Source organism: Polistes fuscatus, unplaced genomic scaffold (genome assembly GCF_010416935.1).
Source record: "Polistes fuscatus isolate 324 unplaced genomic scaffold, CU_Pfus_HIC Scaffold8, whole genome shotgun sequence".
In the NCBI taxonomy this organism is placed as follows: Eukaryota; Metazoa; Arthropoda; class Insecta; order Hymenoptera; family Vespidae; genus Polistes; species Polistes fuscatus.
Window position 1 is genome coordinate 2,462,619 of NW_025113162.1, and position 24,563 is coordinate 2,487,181.

Sequence of the window (24,563 nt, forward strand, 5' to 3'; positions counted from 1 at the left end):
TCGTTATTGCGAACCGTCTTCTCTCTAAGTTCCATTACGGTGTACGGCTCAATTTCACGCCTTCCGAATGATGATGATATTGTTTATCTTAAAGAAAGATGGAAATACTCAAAGATAGATAAATAGAAAGTGAAAAAAAGATGAAATAATAAAGAATAACATTTATTTTCATGACAAACGATAGAATACAAAAATTGGAAATAATTGATTGATAATAATATATTGAAAAAAGAAGAAATAAAACGTTAGTAAATCAGTGTGATAACAAATATATATTATATTATATAGAATAAAAATAGAAAAGAAATATATATAAATATGAGAAATAGATAAAATATAATACAATGTGTTGCCTTTAATCGATATCTAGGATAAATCATTAACCAGTTAGATGTGATTAACGAGTATTCGATATCATCTTTTCATTTTGCCGACACAATTTAGATGACAATAGAAAATTTATCGATATTCGTGCATTATAGAAAATAAAACAAAAAGGGTAAAGAAAAATATTATTATTTATAGTTGAGATTGAAGATAAAAAAGGAAAAAAAAATGAAGAAGAAGAAACAAAAATATATAGCAAAGTCATAAATTGTCTCCAAAGAGGGCAGGTAAAAAAATTTTGATTTTGAAAACTCAAAGGAACAAGGGAAAAAGAGTAATCTTGTGCTTTTGTACTAGGAAATGTGACAAACAATGAAGAAAAATACATGATTACAGTTTTCGTTCGCGTCTAAAGATGCGTCTCTCGTAAACGAAACACAGTAGAGTACTTGTTGCTTCGAATGCGCTTTTACATTGCAACGATCCGCATTTTCTCTTGACGAGAAATTGTTTCCGCAAAAGCGAGAAGATAAAAAGGTCGGTGGGAATACAAAACTTTTCTCTTTTGCTCTGCTCTTCCTTTATGTATGTATATATCTGTTTTTTTTTCTGTTCATTTTTTCATATTCCGTTGTCTGCGAGATTTCAAATAGCCCCGAGCCTGAAAAGTCGTGAAAATATTCTACAGGAACTTATGTTAGAAGTGACCATTTTGTTACATTTATACACACAGTGTGTGTATAGTGTTTTAGATTAATTAAATGTAACGTTGAGCTGTTATTATATATGCACAAATTTAATGTTTCATAATGACTATTTATATTAAAAATGTATAAGAGTAAAAACATTATCAAATATAATAAATGTTATTATGATAAAGAGTTTTAGAAATCATTTAATAATTATATAAGTTGTATGCGTGAGCAGATGCACATTTATATTCGTGATCGGTCAATAATAACAATTTATGGTAAAATTAGAGTAAAAAAAATGATGATAAGAAATTTTGAAAATTACTATTATTTTTATAATTGGATCGATTATAAAATAATAGAAATAATATGAAATATTTTGACCACAAAATAATAGATAATGTTGATTAATAGGAGACAAATGATAGAGGGTTCAAAAGAAATGTTGGTACAATCCTGAATATAAACGAATCTTTTTCCCGATATTGTTCCCAAAGGATCTATCATATGAGATCCTATGAAATCGGACGTCTATCAGACCCACGAGGTCATTCTCGATGCGGTACTACTCTATAATTTGATTTTCCCGCGCGATTGTGCCCAGTCCGTACATCGAAACTCCATTTTCATGTCACCGTGAAACGTCGACCTTACTTTTTTACCTATCTGACACGTTATTTCAACTTTTGACAAGTCCCCCGTCGTTTGTATTACTTTCTCTTTTTATCGGTATACCACGTCCTTGAAATATTTCTTATAAATTTGGATAAACGTTAAATTGATAAAACAAAATTTATTGTTTTCTTTTTTTAAATTACACAGTTATACTTTTTTTTATTTAACATTTAATTTCTCAACTTAATTTAAGTAATATTAGTAATGTTTATTCATATATATATATGTAGTTATAGCATATATTCATATGCACAAATATTAATATTAAATAAATCAGAAAAATTATTATGGTCTAATTTCTATAATATATATAAATGTATAGTATACGTAATCAAATTTTAAATATATGTTACATATTATAGTAGAATTTCACGAAGCGTTGGTCGCGTAACTAAATTTAATGTTTGCCAAAATTGGATGAAAATTTCAAAATTTCTCGACGCGTAACGATCGAAAATGCTTAGTTTAAAAAACGTATAGTATAACTTTCAGTATATGATAGTAAAAGAGAAAACAGTATTACAGTCTATGCTCAGATTCGCTGAGAAATATCTGTTTCGAGTATAAAGTGTTGCCAAGTGAAAAATTTGGAAAAACCTTGATAAATAATACTAACTTGAATTTGTTTTTCTTTATATAATAAATAAAACAAAATGATTATTTAAAAATGAATATAACATCGTTTTTGAGCACGCAAAAATAATATTTGTTATAATAAAAGAAATCCCCATCATCGTGGTCAATATTTGAAAAACCTCTGTAACTTGTACATTTACTATACAAGCATATAATATACATATATAGATATAAATCAGAGTTAAAGAAAGAAGTTAGAAAATCTTCGGTACACAATATCGAATCTCGTTCGTCCTTTATTCCTATGAGTTTCGCGCTTTGGAATAAAATGGTGGACGCGTAAATGCGATGAATCGCATTAGTTTCTTTCTCAGTGTGGGTGCACGAGTTTTACCTCCTTCTTCTTCTCCTTCTTCTCCTTCTTCTCCTTCTTCTTCTTCTTCTTCTTCTTCGACGACTTTCTTTCGAGTCACTCCTCGAAGATTGATCGTTCTTTTCGTATTTTCGCTTTCTATCTCTGCTTCTTTCTCTCTTTATTTCTTTTCTTTTTTCTTTTTTTGCACTTTACCTTGAGACCTCGTTTCTACCCACGTATATACTTACCTATATATATATATAAATAAGAGTATATGTATATAGATATGTACACGTACATTTACAAGAACATTTCTTTGTGGTTCACGACAAAGCGACGACGACCATTTAGATTTATCTTTGAGCATTTTCGCGCCCTCGAGACGACGACTCTAAGTTTCTTCTTTCTGCGATAGGTATCGCATTTCGGTACGAGGAAAAGAAAAATGGCGTAAAAGAAAATCTAAGTAAATACGTATAGTAGAGACATATGTACTAATATATATTACGTACATACGTAAAATATATATAAAAATATCTCATTGGTTTACTTGCTTGATATGTTTTTCTTTTTCCTTTTTGTTTTCCAAATAAATTACTTAACCGTGTGCATATTTTTTTATATTCTTTGTTTGTACAAATATATTTGTTTTTTTTTTTTTTTTATTATCACAAATATATTTTATCGTTGAAACGAGACGACAAATTTACTTTGTGGATTAATGAAAATCCCGAATAAAATCGGATGAATATAAAACGAAGATTTCTTTTAAGCATCCTAACAATAATTCACGTTCATTCTACAGTTATATTTAAACAAATCTGTGATTGTATAATGATCAATTATTTATTCGAAAAAAAAACAAACAAAAATATATATTATTTTTAAATGTTATTAAAAAAATATTTGTGGGGGGGGGGAAGTTTATTCAAAGGTCAACGAACTTGTAGATTACAAGTGTAAAGATAGATCGGACCGATAAGGGAGAGTTTACGTGACCGGTACTTACATCAAGATGGCGGAGAGCTTACTTATTCAAGATATATAACTTTCCAATCGCGCTACCTTAATAGATATTCCAAAGAAACTTGGAGCGAATTTCGCGTCGAGGTTTACTGAATGCTGAGGAAGGAAGGTTCTCTCTCTCTCTCTCACTCACTCTCTCTTTCGTATTTGTGTGTGCGTGTGTGTGTGTGTGTGTGCGCGCACCTGTGAGCACGAGACTCATCTCGATCCAGTGGCCGATAGAAAGGCAATTCTCGTGGGGTCTGGGAGCAGCAAAATGTTATTCTTGGATGAAGTTAGAGACTCTACCGGTACGAGACACGAAGGGAAACTTTTCAACCGACTCTCCTCTCGGTTCCTTTACTCCTATAAAAGAAGAAGAAGAAGAAAAAGGAGCTTTCTTTTTGAAACCTTGCAAACGTTATGTTCGACCAATGACGTAAAGTCGTATATATAAAATTGTACTTTATTTTCTTCCACGTCCTTCTCTCCCATTCTACTTTTCTCTCTTTTTTATTTCTTTTTTTTTTATTGTATATTATGTATATCAGGAGTGGTCTCGTGTTATACGAATCAATCGATTTTCTTTTTTATATTTGTTCGATGAAGTAATTTATTTATCTGTTTGTTATTCTGGTAACGTAGCTAATAACAAAGCAAATGTTGCTGTACACTTATTATTGTAACGTATTTTGTATGTACAATTCGTGTTAATGTATCATTTCAACAAAAATTATTTATAATTCTCGCAGATAATTCATTGTATATTTCTTTATCAATATAAAAGAAGATAAAAGAGGAAAGAAAAAATATTGAATAATATACTAATGTACACGCAGAGAAACATTTTCAATTTGTATGTTTATTGACTCGAATAGTTTGGTTTATTTTCAATTGATCTTCAATCATTGATAATTCAATATGGAATAATAGGTTGTCCGTTGAAAAGAAATATAAGATTTTTTATTTTTTTTTTGTTTACTATGGAAACTTCTGGTAGAAAAAATAAAATATGGTGATAGAGGAGTGATGAATGGTTGGGTATTTGTAAAAGCTGCTTACAATAAATGCACACACTTTTGGTATTCTACTATTAAATCCCTTATTTTTCCGTGTATTTTTATTTCTAATTAAAATATGTAAATTCAAAGCGAGGGTAGAATGATAATGAAAAAAAAGAAGAAAGAAGAATATTTAGGTTTGTTTATAAATATCCAGTGACCCATTACATAATGTCGACCATTTGTACGAAGGATAGGCTATTGTGAGAGAGAAAGAGAGAGAGAGAGAGAGAGAGAATAAGAGAGAGGGAACGGTGAGAGGATGTATCGTCCTTGAAGGATGGTGCAATTTTTCTCGGTAACGTTTCGCGCGGTGCATAAATGCAGCGAAAACAATTGCGTCCATCAAGATGAGAGTGCCGCTTAGCTTTTTCCTGCGATACGAATACATTTATGCATTTTATTTTATTTTATTTTATTTTATTTTATTTTATTTCATTTTATTCTATTTTATTTTATTTATTTTGTATTTTTTATTCTCTGTATATATCTGATGTGTCGCAATATTTTTGTTAATATTGTTATTGTTGTTGTTGTTGTTTTTTTTTCTTTTTGGAAAAGGATTTCCTGATCATGAAATCAATTTACATTATGAATTTTTAACGAAACTCGTTAATCAAAATCGCTAGTTTTTTTTAAATAATTTATCTTGAACTTTCGGTTTGATCGTTGTATAATATATTATATATTTTGAATAATTGATTTTTATTTTGTACATTTTATCGAAAATTCGTTTAGAAATTGTAGAGTTTCATTACATTTTATAATTTTGTTTTCTTTTAACGTTTCATTAACCTCGTCATGAAATCTATATATCTATATAATCCATATCATAATTCTTTCTTCTAACATAATTTAATATATTAGAAAGCTGTAGAAATCGTACGGATTCGTTCTTCGACCAATAGAGAAAACATGTCGCAATGGAAAAGGGTTTTATTGATCGGACACTTTTAAAAAAGTCTGACACGACACGAACATCGAAAGTTACTTGGAATGTCGATCGTTCAAAACATTTCGAAACAGTAACATTTATTTTATGTTTCCTTTGGTTATTACTTTTTTTTTTATTTTTTATTTTTTATTTTTTATTTTGTATTTTGTTCTTTCTACTTTAAAGTACCATCAGGAGAGATCTACTTTGGCAGATATAATCTGTTTGATCTCGACGATTCGATAAACTTTTTTCGATTTGCCGTTGAATTTTATTTTCAAACGGTTGGAAATAAAAAAAAAAAAAGGGCTGACCCCAACGCGTAGAAAAAAAAAGGAATTCATGTTTATCGTCGAATCAAATGTAAACAAAACTTTTTCCACTAACGTAATCCCGTTGGTAGAAGTTCCAAATGTAAACTTCTTTTCTTTTTTTTTATTTTTATTAATCATATTTTTGCGCGTGCATGCGTATATACGGCATATCGTACGGAATATTTTGTGAACAGTATTTTTATTTTAAATATTGTCGTTCTATTAAAAAATGCTTGTCTGTTTTTGTTTTCTACCTTTCTGTTTTTTACTTTGAATTGTTTTAAAAATCATGCTTACGAAAAATTCATAACAAAAATATTCCGATTAAGCCAGTTTAATCTGAATAAAATCGATAGATTGAAGCGCATTATTTCTCTGTTTAATACACATCACGATATTTGAAGATAATACGTTCTCGTGACTTCCTAGTACGTTCAGAACAATACCAGACAGAACCACACGTTTTCATCAACGCGTAATCGCTATTAATCGGCCCGCTAGGAAGTATAATCTCACCAAGTTATGAACCGTACAACTAGTTTCTCGGATAATACAGTTTAACTGGGTATATTGGTAACATGTTGAATTGTCACTTATTGTTAATGAGACTAAAATAAGGATATTTAATAATTATATTAAAAATTTGTACATACTTACATTAAATATATATACAAAATTCATTACAAAAATATTCTTATCAATTTTTCCATTGTAAATTTGAAATAATTGATATTTGCTTGAAAATTAGGATTGCGTGTGTACGTTCATTCTTCATTTTCTCTTGCGATTATAATTAGTTCGTAGATTAAAAAAAAAATAAAAAATAAAAGGAAGATGAAGAAAATAATAAAAGATCGAGAAAATATGAGTTGGTGGTTGTGGTCGATTAACTAAACCTTTAACGGGACATAACGCTAGCGAGAGATATGAACGAAGGGATTCTCCAAGGGCCACGTCGCTAACGGGGGATGAAATTCCCATGAGTGATAAATTTTTCAAAGCGCGAGAATAATAATCGGATGGGCTTAGTCGACGTTATCGTCATTAACTGGAAGCTTCATTGCGGTATTACTTAGCTACTAATGATGGTGGTATGGTAGTGTGCGTTTATTGTGATAATGACTATCCGTTTGTACCTCCATGGGAAGACTAATTATGGCTTATTATTAAATGATGTCTCGAAAAATAAAGAAATTTAATTAGAAAACAAAAAAATTGCATAGTTCGATGAATCTCATAATTTAATTTCGCATATATAATTATATTTTATATCATGCTTTTTTTAAGAATATCATATAATTATCTTATACATAACATATACTATAATATAATCATAATATATACAAAAATTTTCAATATATTTAAATATAAATATTTATAAGTCAATATAATATTATATCCTATTTTGATTTCTATTATAAATAATAAACAAAATACAAAACTTTAAACGTATAATACGAAATATACAATTTGTAGTCACAGAGTCTGATATAATGACTGATTTTAATTATAAGAATAATCCCTAAGGAACTTTTATCAAAATTCCTTTTTCACTGTTTGAAATGATGAAATTTGCAACATTCATTTTAGATCGGTTCGTCGTACTCCAAAAGCGTAACTTCTCCCATGGAACCAACGATATTACGTATTTGCATATTGAACGTGACGGTATAACCACAAATCGTCGGACATTGTCGATTCCAATTGCTTTTTGGTATTCATGGAACGGGAAACAAGCATCGCGTTCTAGAAACGTCGAGATGGAATCCATCGCATTGACTGTCGACGTCGTTTTCGGTTTACCTTTACCTACATTCTCGAATCGCGAAGAATCGACTAACTTTTGCGAGTTTTATCGATATCACCACTACTACCATCGCTACCACCGCCAATGCGCGAGTTCGACCTCCCTTTCCCAACCCACCCCACCCACCCATCACCCCTATACTTTTTCCCCTATTCTCGCGTTTTCGCATGAGATTACGTAGAAATAAAAGATACGAGAGCACCAATCGATCTATTCTCACTTCGACGACAATTTTTATTCGAAAATCATCTTAACATTATTTTTAATGCTTGTTTTTTTCTCTTTTTCTTTTTATCATCAAATTTAAAGACATCTACATAATATGTGATAAAAAAAGATTAATCTTTTAACAACTAATATAAAGTGGTGATGAATTTAAAAGTAATTCTAATGTGTTTTATCTTAACTATAAATTACATTTTCTTTTTTATCGTATAGGCATTTGTATTTTTTCTATATGTATATGTATTTTCTCTCGTTATCACGAGTACACAATTCATGTGTACTTTATACTTTATGGTCTAATGACTACACATACGCACGAACTCTTAGTTAGCTCTATTTCTATTTCTATCTCTCTCTCTCTCACACACACGCGCGTTTACTTATACATAGGCATGTATGTATATACGAAAGAGCATTTCCTAGTCGCATTTGCATAATTGCGCACACATTAGCCGTAACTATCGTCCGTGGTCACGATAACTATATCTCACGGTAACTGTACTTACGACTAAGCTCGTGGACGATGAGAAGGAAGAGAAACAGAAGGAGGAAGGGGCTGAGGGAAGGTGGAAGAGAAGCTCAAGGAGAGTAGAAGGACCAAGGTCTTACAAAGTCATCGATGCATCCCTTACGATCCTTCCAATCCTATTACTTCGTGCAACTTCGTATCGTATCTACAAGTACGGACTATATATTGATAAATTGAGAGTTATTTTATATAAAATAAAGGGAGGGACGGGGGAAGGAAAAAAAATACTATTGGAAATATAGTTAACGAGTTGATTTTGATCGCAAGGGTGGGTCGGGGTCATCGGTTACTTTTATTTTATATTATATTTTGCAGATATTATTTAACAAATATTTGTAATCTTTCTTTTTTTTTTGTAATATTTTATTTAAATAAGAAAAAATGTGATATTAAATTTTTGTTGACGTTTTATCTATATATATATATAAAGTTATACAAAAAAATTAGATGAATATATCTAGATCTGTCTGAAAATATGTTAACTGGTCAACCGTGTTGTTGAGATGTTTCTGTGATGATAATTCCTCATCGTCCATTATAGTTTTTTTTCTTTTTTTTTTGGAGGGGGGAAGCGGAGGAGATAAAGATTTACTCGTATTTCGGAGATAAAAAGTTAAAAAAGAATGAAGAAAGAAAAATGTCGGCCGATATCGCACTTTTCTCGTGGGAAATCTTGACTCCTGAACCTCCTTCTCTACCGTGTGTTATAATAACATAGCATCTTACTTCTCCTTCTTGTTTTACTACTTCTCAGAAAACGTATATTCAGTTGTAGTCGACTTTAACCGCGATAACTACTCGAGTACGTAACTTCCAAAATCGTTGTTATACATTTACTATCTTACGTTATCTAATTTCTAATTGTACTCGTAAGTTGTCAGCTTTATTGTAAAATATCACAAAACTCGATTTTCTTATCCATGTATCATTTAGGCTAATTAAATTACTGGCACGTTAGTTAATTTTCCATAAATTATTGAAGTCATTATTAATATGACATTGTTGAAAATTTCTATTTATTATTGCAAACATTGCATAATCTTATAATAATAATGATAATAATGATAATAAAAATGATAATGATAATATTAATCAACTATATTAAATTATATTTAAAAAAATATTATATTGTAATAATAATATAATAATTATTATTATATTAATAATTATATGTTAATATAATACAATAAATTTTATTCATATAAAATAAATAACTTTAATAAAATAGTTAGGAAAAAAAAACAATTAAATTTATTATTAACCACTATAAGTAAATAATACTTCGTAAGTTTTAAAAATTATTCCTAGATTTGTAAAGCTTAATAGAAAATCTTTATTTATACAAATACAATATAATTTTAGATGAAGAATTTGAAAAAAAAAAAGAAAAAAAGGAAAGAATTAAAAGTTTCTTAGACATCTCAGTATTACTTGGAATCACAGCAAGTTCCAGACAAGGGGATCCGCCTACGATCTTTTCTATTTCTATTTCCTTTTGTCTTTCTTGATGCTATTGGAATATATAGAACCTTAAAGCCTTATCGAGAGAGAAAGAGAAAGAAGAAAGAAGAGAGCCCTTCGGGCCCTTTTCTCAGGTAGCGAATGTTCCGACAGATTCCATAGATTTGTTCGACGTTTGTCCTCCTGTTAGGTTTTCTTTGCTTTTTGTTTTCTTTACCATCTCTTTTATAGCTTGTTCAACGATCTCATAGGACACGTCGCTACAACTTGTTGTTTCGATTTCGAATGAAGTCATCTTTAGTTCCTATCTCTTCCTCTCGCTCCAAACTATCTTTCTCTTTCTACCTTTCTTTAGGAGCCGATATTATTCCAATACCGGAATCCCTCTCGTAAAATCCTTCTTGACTATTCCATGTTCTTCTTCTCGTGTAATACGATACCAAATTCGAAAGATAGAAAAGGATGATGGTGGTATGCATGTATAAAATATTGTATTACGTAGAAAGATATACTTATTTATTATATAACAAATCGGAAGTTTATGTACTCATATATAAATAGATTTAGATTAATTTTGACTACTTAGGTTATTTTAATATTTGAAAACTAAACGAACAACGATTGATTTGTAAATTTAGAATTAAAATTATGCATTCGATGTTGCTACTTTTCTTTATTTGAGAATATACGAAAATTATAATTAACAATATTGTTTTATTATTATTTGTAAAATTGTTTCAATTATCGTTGACGAGCATACCTTGTTCGATTCACATATTAATCAAGTTACGTATTACACGATGAATATGATCGCAGTAATAGGATACTTTACAAGTACATAATACTTTACGAGATATTTAATATTTTAACAAAGAAAGAAAAATAGTTTGCATTAAAGAATGAAATGCAATTGCATCTAGTTGATGGATCGGTGCATCCACGTAAAAAATATGTATTAAGCTGTATGGCATTTTTTTCCTTTATCATTTTATTTTTATTTTAACTTAATAAAGAGCAGTAGCCTGTGTCCCAGTTCTAAGAATAACCCAGTATATGATCAAGTACGCGTTCAAAAAGTAATCCTACACGAAGATGTTTACGTTGTTACAAAAATAATATTTAAAAAGAATCAAGATATCAGTGTATGTTTAACTTTTTGCACTGGAAGCCTTTTTCTATCTTAACAAAAAATTTCACACGCAACTTTAACGTTGAAAAAACTTGTATATTTTAACATTTTATATATCATTATACTTTGAAAAAGGACATTTGTTAAACATTAAGTCCTGAAATAACTGATCATTCTGTTACAACCCTGCGCATGCTAGATTTTGAACTTTTTCTGCCCTCCTTTACGTAGGAAAATTGCTTTTCTTGTATATATAAATTATTTTTAATAATTATTAATAATTAATGTAAATATAAATAATATAAATAATAAATATATATAAATATAATATATAAAATATAATAATTAATATATATATTTATAAAATTGTATTTACTTGTTCAAATCTCTTTTTATTATTAGAAATATTTTTCATTAGTAGACACAGTTTCTATTTCTGTTTTTCTCTCTTCATTCCTCTCCTTATATCTCTCTCTATATGCTTTAAAATCGAACCAAGCGTAAAAGCAATGACTACTAGTATTACGAGAACGCATCAAGCTTGATTTAATCTTCGAACTTCTCTCCTATCTCTGCTTGAACGCAACTTTTAGTAAAGGATATGAAACCGTATTCGTGTTTGAAAGTTCTATTCGATTTCGAATTACGTGGCAATCGCGAAAATGTCGTTGGAAAATAAATTTGATTCTCTTTGTGAGAAAATTTAAGGAGGGAAGGGGAGAAGTATTTCAGTTCTGATCTTTTGTATCATTTTCTTTCACGCGATAAGAAATAAATAGAATGATCAATAAAGTTTGACCGTAATTTTAATCATTTATTTTCCTATTTGTTTCAGGTAAGTGAAGGATTTTAAACTATTGACGACATTGTTAAATCAGGTTAGTTCCAATTCTAAAAATTCCAATATTTATCTAAAATTTATTTAATCAGAGAAATAACGTCGTTTACTATTTTACAAAAGAGAATAAAGATATTCTATCTCGAGAGATCATTATTGAAAATAAAATTAGTCTTTAATGGAAAGGATTATTAAAAGGAAAAGATTATTTTATCTCGCTAATAAAATATAAATGGATATATTAAAAACAGAAATCTGGATATACAATTATAATATCGTTTTAAATATGTGAATTTGTTGTGGGGATAAAAAGATTCTATATCTAGATTCTATTCTATATCTATTCGATTTCTTAAGTCGAACTGGTTCTAATTTTGATTACGATTTGGTACGATACAGGACCCAAAAATAACAGTTGTGAAATCTATTTCGAACCGATATAATATCAGTTCTAAAGAATCGAAATCGAAATCGAAATCGAAACCGAAACCAATACAGTCGAGAACGGTTACGTTCTTAATAGTTATAACATTTTTTCGGTACTCGTAATTGCTTCAGCCAGAATCGATATGTAACAATTTGAAAGAGTTCATTTCAGAACTGTTTTAATCCCACGTTCAAATTGATGTACTCGTATTCGGTTTAATTATATACAGGAATGGTTCGTATACAGACACTACGAAACTGCATCATCCAAAATTTTTTTCGGCACATGTATAAATAAATATTATTTATATTTAATTATAAGATTTTATCCTCTAATATATTAACAATTCTATACGATTCTGTATTTTCTATAAAATATCATAATAATAATAAATCATCATGTAATACTGTATTTATCACAGCGTCATTGTTACGAGCGCAATTATATATGCATATTTATATAATTATTTAGAATTATTATATTATAAAACATTTCATTTCATTTTAATAATCTCGTTCATCAAGTGATATATATATGTATATTCGTCTGGGTTAAATTAATCGAACAGAATAAATTAAAAAAATAATATTCTACCGTTAAAATTTGCTTAACGTTTAATTTATTTTTATTATATTGCGATCGTAATTTCGATATTTTATTTGAGAATACCTATAAATGGTATTTAAATTTGAATTTTACGTATTATAAATAGGTCGAAAGATTTTGCTGCTGCAACTCCACGATTTAAAATAGATCCTTCTGATTTATTGATATATTTCAAGCGTGTTAATTAACACGTTATAAATCAAATTATCTGTGTGTTGGGTGTAGGTAGACAGGAGATTGGTTTTTCCGCTTGAAGTACTCGAACGTGTTTCCATCATTTAATCTTTCACTTCATTGTTTAATTCCGTTCACGAAAAGACTTACCTGAGAGAATGCCATTTCCTTATGTCAAAATGGCATTGCTCCTGGCGTATTGAAATTTTCCGTTTTAGTTGACATAAAGATTGAACTACTGCTGGCACGACGGTGTACTCTTTTGCTTTAGCTTTTACTTTTGCTTTAGCTTCTTCTTCCTCCTCTGCCAGTGCTGTTGATGTTGATGTTGCTGTTGGGCTGGTCTGTGTCTTATTCGTCCTTTTCTTCTTTAGTATTCCCTGCTTCAGGAAATTTGATCACGTGTGCCAGCTGTCGGAACGACCATTGCCGTCTGCATACAAACCGTTTTTGCACTCTATGCATCAACCTTTACCATTTTGCATACGACCTTAGAACCCATTATTATCTGTCCCTGTCCTGCCACCGAAACTAACTGTTCTTTAATATTTTTTTTCTACTTTTCATATTTTTGTCTCGTACAATTTTTTTTTCTTTATTATTTCACCATCATAATTCGAGTTATTCGAATTAACTCAGCGATCTTATCTGTTCGTATTTTCTATTGATTTTAATTTTAATTTTAATTTGATTTGATTTCTTTTATTTTGTGATTCTAAAGTTCATAAAAAGTGATTTATTTCTCACTTTTTATGACTCGTAATTAATGTAAATTTTAATATTTTTATTACTTGCGATCACTGTTTCTGTTTCTTTTTATCTTTTATCTGTTTTTTTCTTGTTCTTTTTTTTACAATCAATCTATCTCTCCCCTTCCTATCTTTCTCTTTATAATTTTACTATAAATTTTACAATAAATTTATAGTCTATTTCTCACCCTCTCTCTTTTTCTTCTTCGATGATTTATAATCACGATTTCCATTTATTACTATATATATATATTTTTTTTTTCTTTCATTTTTACAATCAATCTCTACAATTTTATTTTTCTTCTTTTTAGTTTCAAAGACCTTAATCGGTGTTTCTGTCTGTTTTGTTATATCTTTCAATCAGTTGATTCCTCTTTTTTATACATAGAGAAACATATATATATAAACGATTGGTGACGACAACTACAAAGCTACGACAACGATATTACGATCGTAGTTCGCAATCTTCCACTTCGATTATCCTTTCGGAAAGTCGTCATTTTTCTAAGTCTCTATGGAATACTTTGCTCGTAATCCTACTTTCCGTAATGCCCGATAAAGAAAGTAATATCTTTTAAAATGAAAGATTTGATTTTACAAAGATCAGAGAGATATATATATGCTATCCATATTATTTTAATCTAAACGAATTGACAAATTATCTTTTTATACTAGACTTTCTATAATCTTATTAGCACACACACACACACTTATACATTTATATAAATTAATATATACGTGTGTGTGTACATTCATATAATACGTTAATACACGCAAGCTTATTTTATTACATATATATCATGGATTCATACATACATCCTTGTGAGTACACACATACACGCTAACATTCGTATATACATCTTTTACAGAGATATTTCTCGCTGTTGCAGCATCCACGTTCGTATGAGTACTCCCTTTTACACACATCCATACGCATACATTCATCCAGAACACGTTGGATCAAAAAGTGTACCTGTTAAAACCGAAATGGATTCGCCAGAAAGAACGAGAACCACGGTTGACGTATTTCGGGTTAAAACGCGATCGTAAAATGTCCTCTTAAATTATGAAATAAAGCGTTTATGGCAATTTTACGGTCGAGTTTCGTGGGATTATCTTATGCCGTAGGAAAGTTCGCATTAAAAATAGTAGAAAGCAATTTATCGCGCTTACTATGCTAAATAAATCCTCGATATTTTGCTACCGTTTGCTATTTTCTTTCCAGTTAAAAATTATTTTCGAAAACTTCGATGTAATTAAGAACGCTGATTATTTTTATCTCTCTCTCTTCGTACTCTACTTATATTTCAATTATAATCAAATGTCAATACAAATAACTGATAATTACATTTTTATTTTCATTCTCATTTATTGAATAAGTTACATTATGAAGTTTATTAAAAAAAAAAGAGAACAATTTAAACGAATAATATTCTTTCAAGTAATTATCTTATTTCTAACGGAATCAAAATGACCAATACGAATAACTCTGATAATAATTTCTTATCCTTTTCATTCTTACTATTAATTAAATAATTATATATCAATAATGACAATATCAATAATCGATAACGGAACATTAAATAAATATCATTATTTAAAAGATAAATTATTAGCTTTCCAACCGTTGGTATTATAATTAAATACGAAACAATATTAATATGAGAATAAAATAATAGATTTAACGAAGGAAGATTAATGAATGAGCTCTAACACGTATATAAGAAACATATATACATATATATACACATACATATCTCCGTAGATATTTGCACACATACTATTGACGTTTACAAACGTATATATCGTGTCTTATTCGTTTTAACTCGGAACAGTGTATAAACATAAGTGCATACACACCTAGTAAAGAAACGAAGGGTCGATAAATAAAAGATCGACGATACGGCTAATGGCATTTGCGTTTTCTAACCTTTTCGACCCAGTAACGTGACGTCTTTCTCACGGTTAACTATACACCGAAAGTATGGTGTGAAGGCAGGTGTGGTGGTGGTGGTGGTGGTGTTGGTGGTGTCGTACACGTCAGAAAATCGTTTCCTTGTATTCTAGTTTATCTCCTAGCCATCTTTTCTAAGTATTTTTAGATTTTACATCTGCGTTGCATCCTCGTTGTCGTCATTTTGACACGATGACGATGACGATAATCACGCGAACTTTAACATCTCTCTCTCTCTCTCTCTCTCTCTCTTTCTCTCTGTAAAAATTCATCCTTGTATTTCTATTAGCACGAATAGAATAATTCCGAAGAATTCGAGTAGCTTCATCAGAATTATATATCTTCGTAGAATAATTTATTTATCATTGGTTGATCCGTTAAGTCAAAGGATAGAAGTAGGAGGTGGAGGAGGTGTGGGCGGAGGTGAAGAAAATGTTAAACGATGCGTAGGAAAGCTGTACAAAAGAAATAGAAATACCATTTTCCTCCTTTAATTTCAAAAAAATAAAAAGAAAAGAAAATCTTCGTCTTATTGTTAGGTGTTTTGTTCTTTATATTAACTATTTAGTATCGTTTCTTTCCTTTCTTTCTCTTTTTTTTTTTTTTTTTAAAGTTTTACCCGATCACGTTCCTTGCCAAAGGCTAATTGCATTACGTGTCTCTCTCTCTCTCTCTCTCTCTTGTTGGAATAATTTCAACAAAGTATTTCTTTCGCAGGTCACGTAATTTTTTTCTATTGTTCATATATAAATACGTATGTTAATTAGGATCGTTGTTTTAAAAAACAAAAAAAAAAAAACGCGAATGGAAAAATTTCGGTCTTATTCTTATTCCTCCGTGAAAAAGAAATAAAAAGATCAGAAGACAAACGAAATGATCTTCGCTTGATTAGGTGTTAATTACGGAATTGATTTAATTAACATCAATTCTTTCTTTTTTTTTTTTTTTTCTATTGCACGGCGTAGAAAATTGGAAAAGAAAATATGTAACTGCTGCTGTTTCTATTATTGATTTTTGCTGTATTTGATTTTAGATTTTTTTTTTCATTTTTGTATTTGTTTTTTTTTTTTATTTATTATTTTTCCATGCACAACTATGCAATAAGCTCTCGTTTCCGATACAACTCATTGTAAACTAACTCGACTACGAATTTTTCTGTTTTTTCTTTTCTCCTTTTTATTATATTGAACGAATGCAAGTGGTTATGTAACGAATGCTCTCTCTCTCTCTCTCTCTTCCTTTCTAGTTGAAGGACTGAAGGACTCGACACAAAGGGTGTACTGAATAAAGAATTCCAATGTAAAAGAAAAGAATATTCGCGCCTCTCCAAAACGATTTTCTCACGTTCGTTCTTGTTAAAAGCTTTACCTTTTCTTTTTTTTCTTTCCCTATTTTTCTCCTATCTTTTTATTTTTTATCTTTTCTCTTTGATACCATTTCTATTCAAAGTAAGACAAAAAAAAAACACGTTTCAAACATTATCATGAATTTTAATAATGTATTAGCTTATAAAAAAAATGTGTAATATTCAAATCGATAAATACAATTCATATACATATCTTTTTTTTTATTTAAAAGTAAAAATATAATATTTATACAAAAAATAGTATTTTTATATACATATACAAATATACATTGTTAACTTTTTTTTTGTTTAATTTGAAATTGGGGGGGAGAAATATAATTTTGTTTATATTAAATATTATTATTATTATTATTATTCTTATTATTATATATTATATTATTATATAATTATATAAATTGTTTATGATAACAAATTACGCCGGAAGAAATTAGTCGAACAAAATTGAAGATAATTTACGGGGAAGCTAAAACGTGTTCTCATTTCGTAGAGAAGCTCGTCGTTCTAAATAAACTCTCGACATCAACGAGTCTCGAAACGGGGTCTCCTCCACGAATTTCACGTTTGCCCTGTTGGGGATGGATTTTCACGGATTTTCATCTTAATCGAGCCATTTCGACGTCTTCCTTCCGTCTTTGAGATAAATCTATCGTAAAATTTGGAGCGATCGTTTCGAAGGATCCTTAAATTATACATACACTCCTTCCTACTTATCTTATCATAAAGGAAGATGTTCCATTCGATTAAAATCTCATTCGGCTTTAAGTAGACATATGTGCCCGTAATTATGAAAGTGGTCTTAGTCAAAATTCGAAAAGAAAATAAGTTTATTAGTTATTTCACACCACATTATTTTAAACTAAATTAATTCAATGTAATTTTCACGATATTGTCAAAAAATGAACCGTTAGATAGTGTTTGTTATTTCAATATTATATAGAATTTATTTAAATTTATTTAATGTTCAAATGTAATCCTTTAAATATCTCGAAACAAGAAATATATGACTTAGACCACTTTCATAATTATGGGCACATATATGCATGTATACTTACGAAAATAATATATTATTAATATATTATAAGTTATTATATTAATCTTTAAATTATATTTATATTTTCAATTATTTCATTGTTTTTTTTTTAGGAACATTATCTCACATATATCCAATATTACTATCTTATGTATATTCCTTATACTAATCAAACTTTCATTTATAAAATTATTACCTCGATAAATTTATGATACGTATCAGTAATTTTATAATTAACACTACAATTAATCATAAATAATTGTATTGTATCTATTAAATAATGTTAGATACTACGAATATAATTTTTACGTTCACTTTGATTGCGAAATAATACGATAGTACTACTTCTTTCTCGTTCGTCATCGAATAAGAATCGATAAAGAATAAAAAATAAAAAAAAAATAAAAACTATTAAAGTAGTTCTTGACCAATCGGACACGTTCAATTTATACACATACATACATGAACGTGTATACACGGTTGTAGGATAATGGCAAAAAGCGTTTCCTAATTTGAAATTTCTGGCGAGTTCTAACAACTACTTCTTCATCCCCTTTAACTGGCATGACGTGAGCTTAGGGTGGTACTTAGAACGACATAGAAAATAAAAGAGAGAAAGAAATGGGGAAAGAGAGAAAGAAAGAAAGAAAGAAAGAGAGAAAATCAAATAAGGAGAAAAAATACTAAATGCTTTCTCTATCCGTATCTCTCTCTCTCTCTCTCTCACACACACACACACTCACTCTTTCTCTCTCTCTTTTTTTTTTCTTTCCACTTGAAGAAAATTGCAAGCGGAGTGGCAGATGTTGCCTGTTTTTCCTTCCTCCTTCAAGTAGCTCGTGGAAAAAGAAACGTGTGTCAGCCTGTATATACTATACGCAACCTGTATATATATAATACTTAAGTATATATATATAAGTATGTATCACGATGTGCAATGTGTCAGGGGTTAAGGCTAAAGTGAAAAGAGAGAGAGAGAGAGAGAGAGAGAATGTGAGATGCTGGGAAAACGTACGTCAAGACGTACAATGTCACAACGAGATAAAAGCCGTCAGTGAAGAAAAAGAGAGAGAGAGAGGAGGAGAAGAGCGAATGGTGAGAGAGTAGAAACTGGATATCAAAAACCTCTTGGAAATTTTTCACGTAATGTTCGTTAAATATTTATAATTTTAATAAATTTTGATTTTTTCAATATTTAAATTAAATCAATTGCATTTTGTTCTCTCTCTCTCTCTCTCTTACACACACACACATACATATTTTTTTCCTATTTTTGTGCATGCAATACGTTAATACTCTTTGATCAGAAAACCCTTAGATATCCTATATACACTGACTGGTATTATGTGTTTGTAAGAAAATGAAATGAAATATTAAATTTAATTTATCGTAAATAAAGAATTAAATTGAACGTTGTATAATCAATTATATAGTTAAACGAATCGCGTGCCGTTGACAGCGTTCAAATCTAAAGGGCTTTTCATTCAAATTGTGTTAAATAGAAGAAAATGTGTTTTATTGTTTGATAATTGCATTACATTTATGTCATGTTTCTATTTGATTTTTATATTCTTTTTAATATCATTCTCTTTTTATATGTATATATATATATATATATTATTTATCGAGTATGGAAAAAGAAAAAAAGAAAAAAGAAAGCTTTGAAAAATCCCGAATAATTATAATAAATACTAGTAATATTAGTTACTAGTAATAACTAGTAGTATTACTACTAGTAGTATTAATACTAATAATTATTAGTATTATTGCAATATTCGATAGAATTATAGAAATAAGTCGTATTTCCGATTAATACACCGTATACTGATAATTGGAAATACGAAAGGTGAAGGGTGAGGGGGAGAGGAGGCGAATTAGTAGAGTGCAATTTAAATGGTCCAATTTAAGCTCTCAACAGTTTGGCTAAACAGTCTAAGTTGAACCAAACATCGCAACCCCGGGAATTATTCGATTCATGCATATGTTCAGTTTGTTAAAGATATCAACGAGAAGGACTGTTGTTTGCTGATTCGTTACTCCACAAAACTTTGATAATTCTCTAAGAAACTAGAAATACCTTTCTAGTTGACGATAGAAGAATGATTTACGTTATCTGATAGTTAATAAAATTTCTAGAATTGATTGTATTATTCTTCAATTTTCAATCGTAAATTATAATAATTTTTGTATCTCGCAGATTTATAGTTGATTATTCAACATATCTATCAATGTAAATATATAATATTAGTTTTAATACGATTAATAAATTGTTTCAAACGATCTGAGATAATATATTTGATCGATTGTTTCTTTTAGAAATCGTATAAACTGTTTTATCTCTCTCTCTGTTTGTTCGAAAAGATAACTTATTCTTTTTTTTCCTTCTTCTTCTTCTTCTTCTTCTTTTATTCGCTAAAAATCAAGAATCGAATCTCTCAGAGAAAGGTGGGAAGAAAAATTGCTGGAAAGATAGAGAGTGTGCTCTTATGTTAGTTCACCTACGCGTTTTCATCCTTTCCAATTTTAACGTCCAACATAGCGCTTACCTCTTTCTTTTTTCTTTTTTTTTTTTTTTTTATTTCTCTCCTTGTTTCTTTTTCTTTTCTTTTCTTTTTTTTTTTTCTTGGCCAAAAGAAAAGGCGGAAATCCTTTCTTTACTTTACACGTTAGCACTTTGAAGAATGGCGTCCAGCTTTTGAGCTTACAGTCACTCCGACGTTTTCGTCTTCTATTGCACGCTTTGGATCGTTATTTCGAAGATGGAAGAGATGTTAGTGGGTGAGGGACAGGGTGAGGGGGAGGGTAACGACTTTTTAAGATCCAGAAATTACGAGTCTTCCGCAAAAAAGGATAATAAAAAAAGAAAATCTAGATTTTGTTCTAGCTTTAATTATATAACTATTATTTTCATTGTATAAATATATGAGCCGTTTATTTTGAAAGTGGCCTAACTCCATTTTTCATTTTTTTCCGGTTACCCACGATAACATGTACAGCTTCAAATTATCTATCAATAAAGCATTTAAGATTTTTTATATTCCGAGTAAATACGGTAATTCTGGACACATAAGTTTTCAGAGTTAGTTGAATCACTGAACCGTTTATTTTGAAAGTGGCCTAACTCCATTAGGAGTAGAGATTTTGGTGTGGTAGAAATGGCATTAAAAAAAAATAATTTACTGTTTGTCCCCCGAGAGTATTACAATATTATCAAAAAGTGTCGGAAAGGTAATAACTTTATTGTACATGAAATGAGACAAGAAGATTTTGGATTAACAAAATTATTAGAAGACGCAATTTTTAAAAGGGTAAAGAATTCTAACGGAGAACCAATAAACTGGTTAAAAATATGTTGGATGCGTTTTGTCAAAAATGAATAAGATTTTCTATAAGACATCAATGAATGAGAACGAAAATTTGAAAGTCCTGAATTTAATACCACGTCGGGGTAGACCAAGAAAGTTCGAAAATATTGTATTGACACCACTGTATAAAAATATAAGACAAATTACAACCGCAAAATTCAAGGACATAATTGACTTATTACGATATATACCACCGGAACATCATGATTTCTTTAAATCCCTTTCACATACACAAAATGTAGATGAGTAGAAAATTGTTTTGTAATTTATGTTTGTAAAAAATATTTTAAATCGCATAATTTATGTTTTTAAAGTGTTATAAAGATATGTAAAATAAAATAAGTATTGTTTTTTCGCAATTTGAAGCATCTTAAATTATGTTGAATGGACTTCGGTTCCTTCAAATTTTATAACGAATCTGGTTGTTAATTTTGAAAGTGGCCTAACTCCATTCTTGGTAAGAAAACGCATATTATTCACTTAATAATTGCCATTATTTTAATAGGAACTGTAAATTTAACACCTTTTATATATTTTAACACCTTAAGATACACTTAAGCAACATAACTCATTGTTATTCTTTACGTATATTTTGAGTTGCATTGAAACGCAAACCTTTAAATATCTCAATTTAAGGTTATATGGAGTTAGGCCACTTTCAAAATAAATGGCTCATATATATATTAATAATAAATTATTCGATTATGCATCGAATCTTTTCCACAAACGTGCCTATGACTCTTTCGTGAGATTTAATAAAAAAAAAAAAAATAATAATAATAAAAGAGAGAAAGAAAGAGAGAAGAAACGAGGAAAATCTCTGAATTTATGAAGAGACTCGAAAGTTAGCCCTCACTTTCTCTTCTTTGTTTTCTTGTTTGATTCCTTGCTTGATTCCTTGCTTACTTGCTATTCTTCACGCGCAAAACGTTTGATATAGATTTATTGTAAGGGGTTATGTTCGCGTAACGTTCGCGAGTATTATGTGTTTTAAAAAGAAAGATCTAATTCGTTTAACAAGATAAATGAAGAATTTATCGCAAACGTGCATTATTCCCACAGGAATCCTTAATATTTTTCTTTTTCTTTTTTTCTTTTCTGCTTTTTTCTCTTTCCCTCTTTCTTCAACATGTGAATTGGAAATCAATTAATTCAATAATAATTCAATTAATTCATTCATACGATTAAATAACTAACAATAAGTTTCATGCGAAATAACTAATCTTGTTGGAGAAAGTATATAAAAATAATGTTATTATTGCAAACGATTGGAAATTGATTTATTTACTTGCATTAAATACGTGCGTTAAATTTAATTTAAATTGTTGAGTAATTAATTAAATTAATTAATTTATATTAATCAATAATAAATTTATTATAATTATAAATATTATTTTATTATATATTATTAGAATTTTAATATTTATTTTATCAGTAGTTTTTTTTATTTAATAAAATAAATTTAATAGTAGAGTTTATTTTTATGATTTTTAATTCTATACATTTAGAATTTTTGATTTATTTGAATTGAATTAATTTGATATTTTTAAGGTTAGTGATATTAATTTCTAGTTTTGTTTTGATATATAGATTTATTTATATAGAAAGAGATATTAATATTAATCGATTTTTTATTTTAGTTTTAATGTTTGTTTTAAAAATAATTTTTTTAATTATTTGTCCAAATTTTATAAGTTTATTATTAGGATGAGATGGTTTGGGTTTAACTTCTTATTGTTTAATTATTTATTATCAATATATAAATAAATATGAGTATCGTATACAAGACGAAATACATCTAACGCGAGGATAATTATTGAAATATTATTAAAATATTATTAATTAAAGTATCGTTTAAAAAGTAAATATAAAACATTATATCTAATGTAAATGAGAATATAAATGATGTGAAAAATATGTTCGATAACTGTAACAAAAAAACATTTTAACACGTCTGGTCGGAAGCTTTAAACACTGACGACGGTGAAAAAGCAGAAAAAGGGAGTGGAAAGGTTAGGTTACAATTTTTTTTAAATATGTACACACCTCCCGTCTCAGTTGGTGTGTATATTTCAATGTTATTGTTTTTATTCTATTATAAATCTCGTCGTCTCAAAACTTTTGTAAACAAATTGACCTTCGTGTACGCTTCGGTTGCCATCGAGTTTATTGCGCAGCTGTTTTCGTATTCAGTCTTGTTCGAACATCGTGGTGTATAACAACGTAATTAGAAAAGTAGTTAATCAAACTTACTTTCGCGTATACGTGTGCGTTTTTTGTTTCTATGCAAATAATATAGATATGAGCGTGAGTGTATGTGTGTGTGTGTGTGTGTGTGTGTGCTGTTGGTGAGTGATTTACGTACATGTGCACACGTGGATATACATATCAATAATGTGAGTATATATGAAATAATTAAACATTTTTAGAAAAGCATATAAAAAGAATTGAATTGTACATTAAAACTAGTAGTTTTAAGAAATTACGTGGTTATATATAAATTCACAAAAGGCGAGTAGTTAAAGTATAAGATATCAAAAATTTTTCTTCGTTATTTCATGAATATCTTGAATTATATACTTTAACACGGTAACATATATGTATAAACAAAAATTTAGAGTTAAATCATTCTGGAAATTGAACGGTAATTACACTATAAGGATTCATTATGAAGTTTTGATTCGTGCGGAATGAAAGGTAAATTAAATGAATAAATTATATACGAATAATCATATATATGAATAATTTTATTATATATTTATCCATTTTAATTAATTTTCATTTTACTAAATTATGTTTTTGCAATTAAAGTTTAATTGGAAGGAGAGGATGCTTTTATGCGAATAATTAAATAGTAAGGTTTTGATAATCATCATTCTATTGATATACAGAATATCAGATATTTTTTTTTCTTTTTATATAATTATAAAAAAAAAAAATAAGATAATAAATAAAATAATATCA

The 24,563-nt window shown here is 28.9% G+C and overlaps 1 protein-coding gene across 2 annotated transcripts in view; it reads left to right on the forward strand.

Moving 5' to 3' along the window:
* LOC122525074 overlaps window positions 1-24,563 on the forward strand; it is a 155,520-nt gene that overhangs the window by 47,777 nt on the left and 83,180 nt on the right. Inside the window, exon 1 of one of the 2 annotated variants that reach the window (XM_043647653.1) lies at window positions 23,814-23,995. The exons of the other annotated variant lie outside the window; for it this stretch is intronic. Within the exon in view, the coding sequence (XP_043503588.1) occupies window positions 23,994-23,995 (2 nt within the window). The 5' untranslated portion in view covers window positions 23,814-23,993. Of the gene's footprint in view, window positions 1-23,813; window positions 23,996-24,563 lie in introns of those variants that run through there. 2 annotated transcript variants of the gene reach the window in all.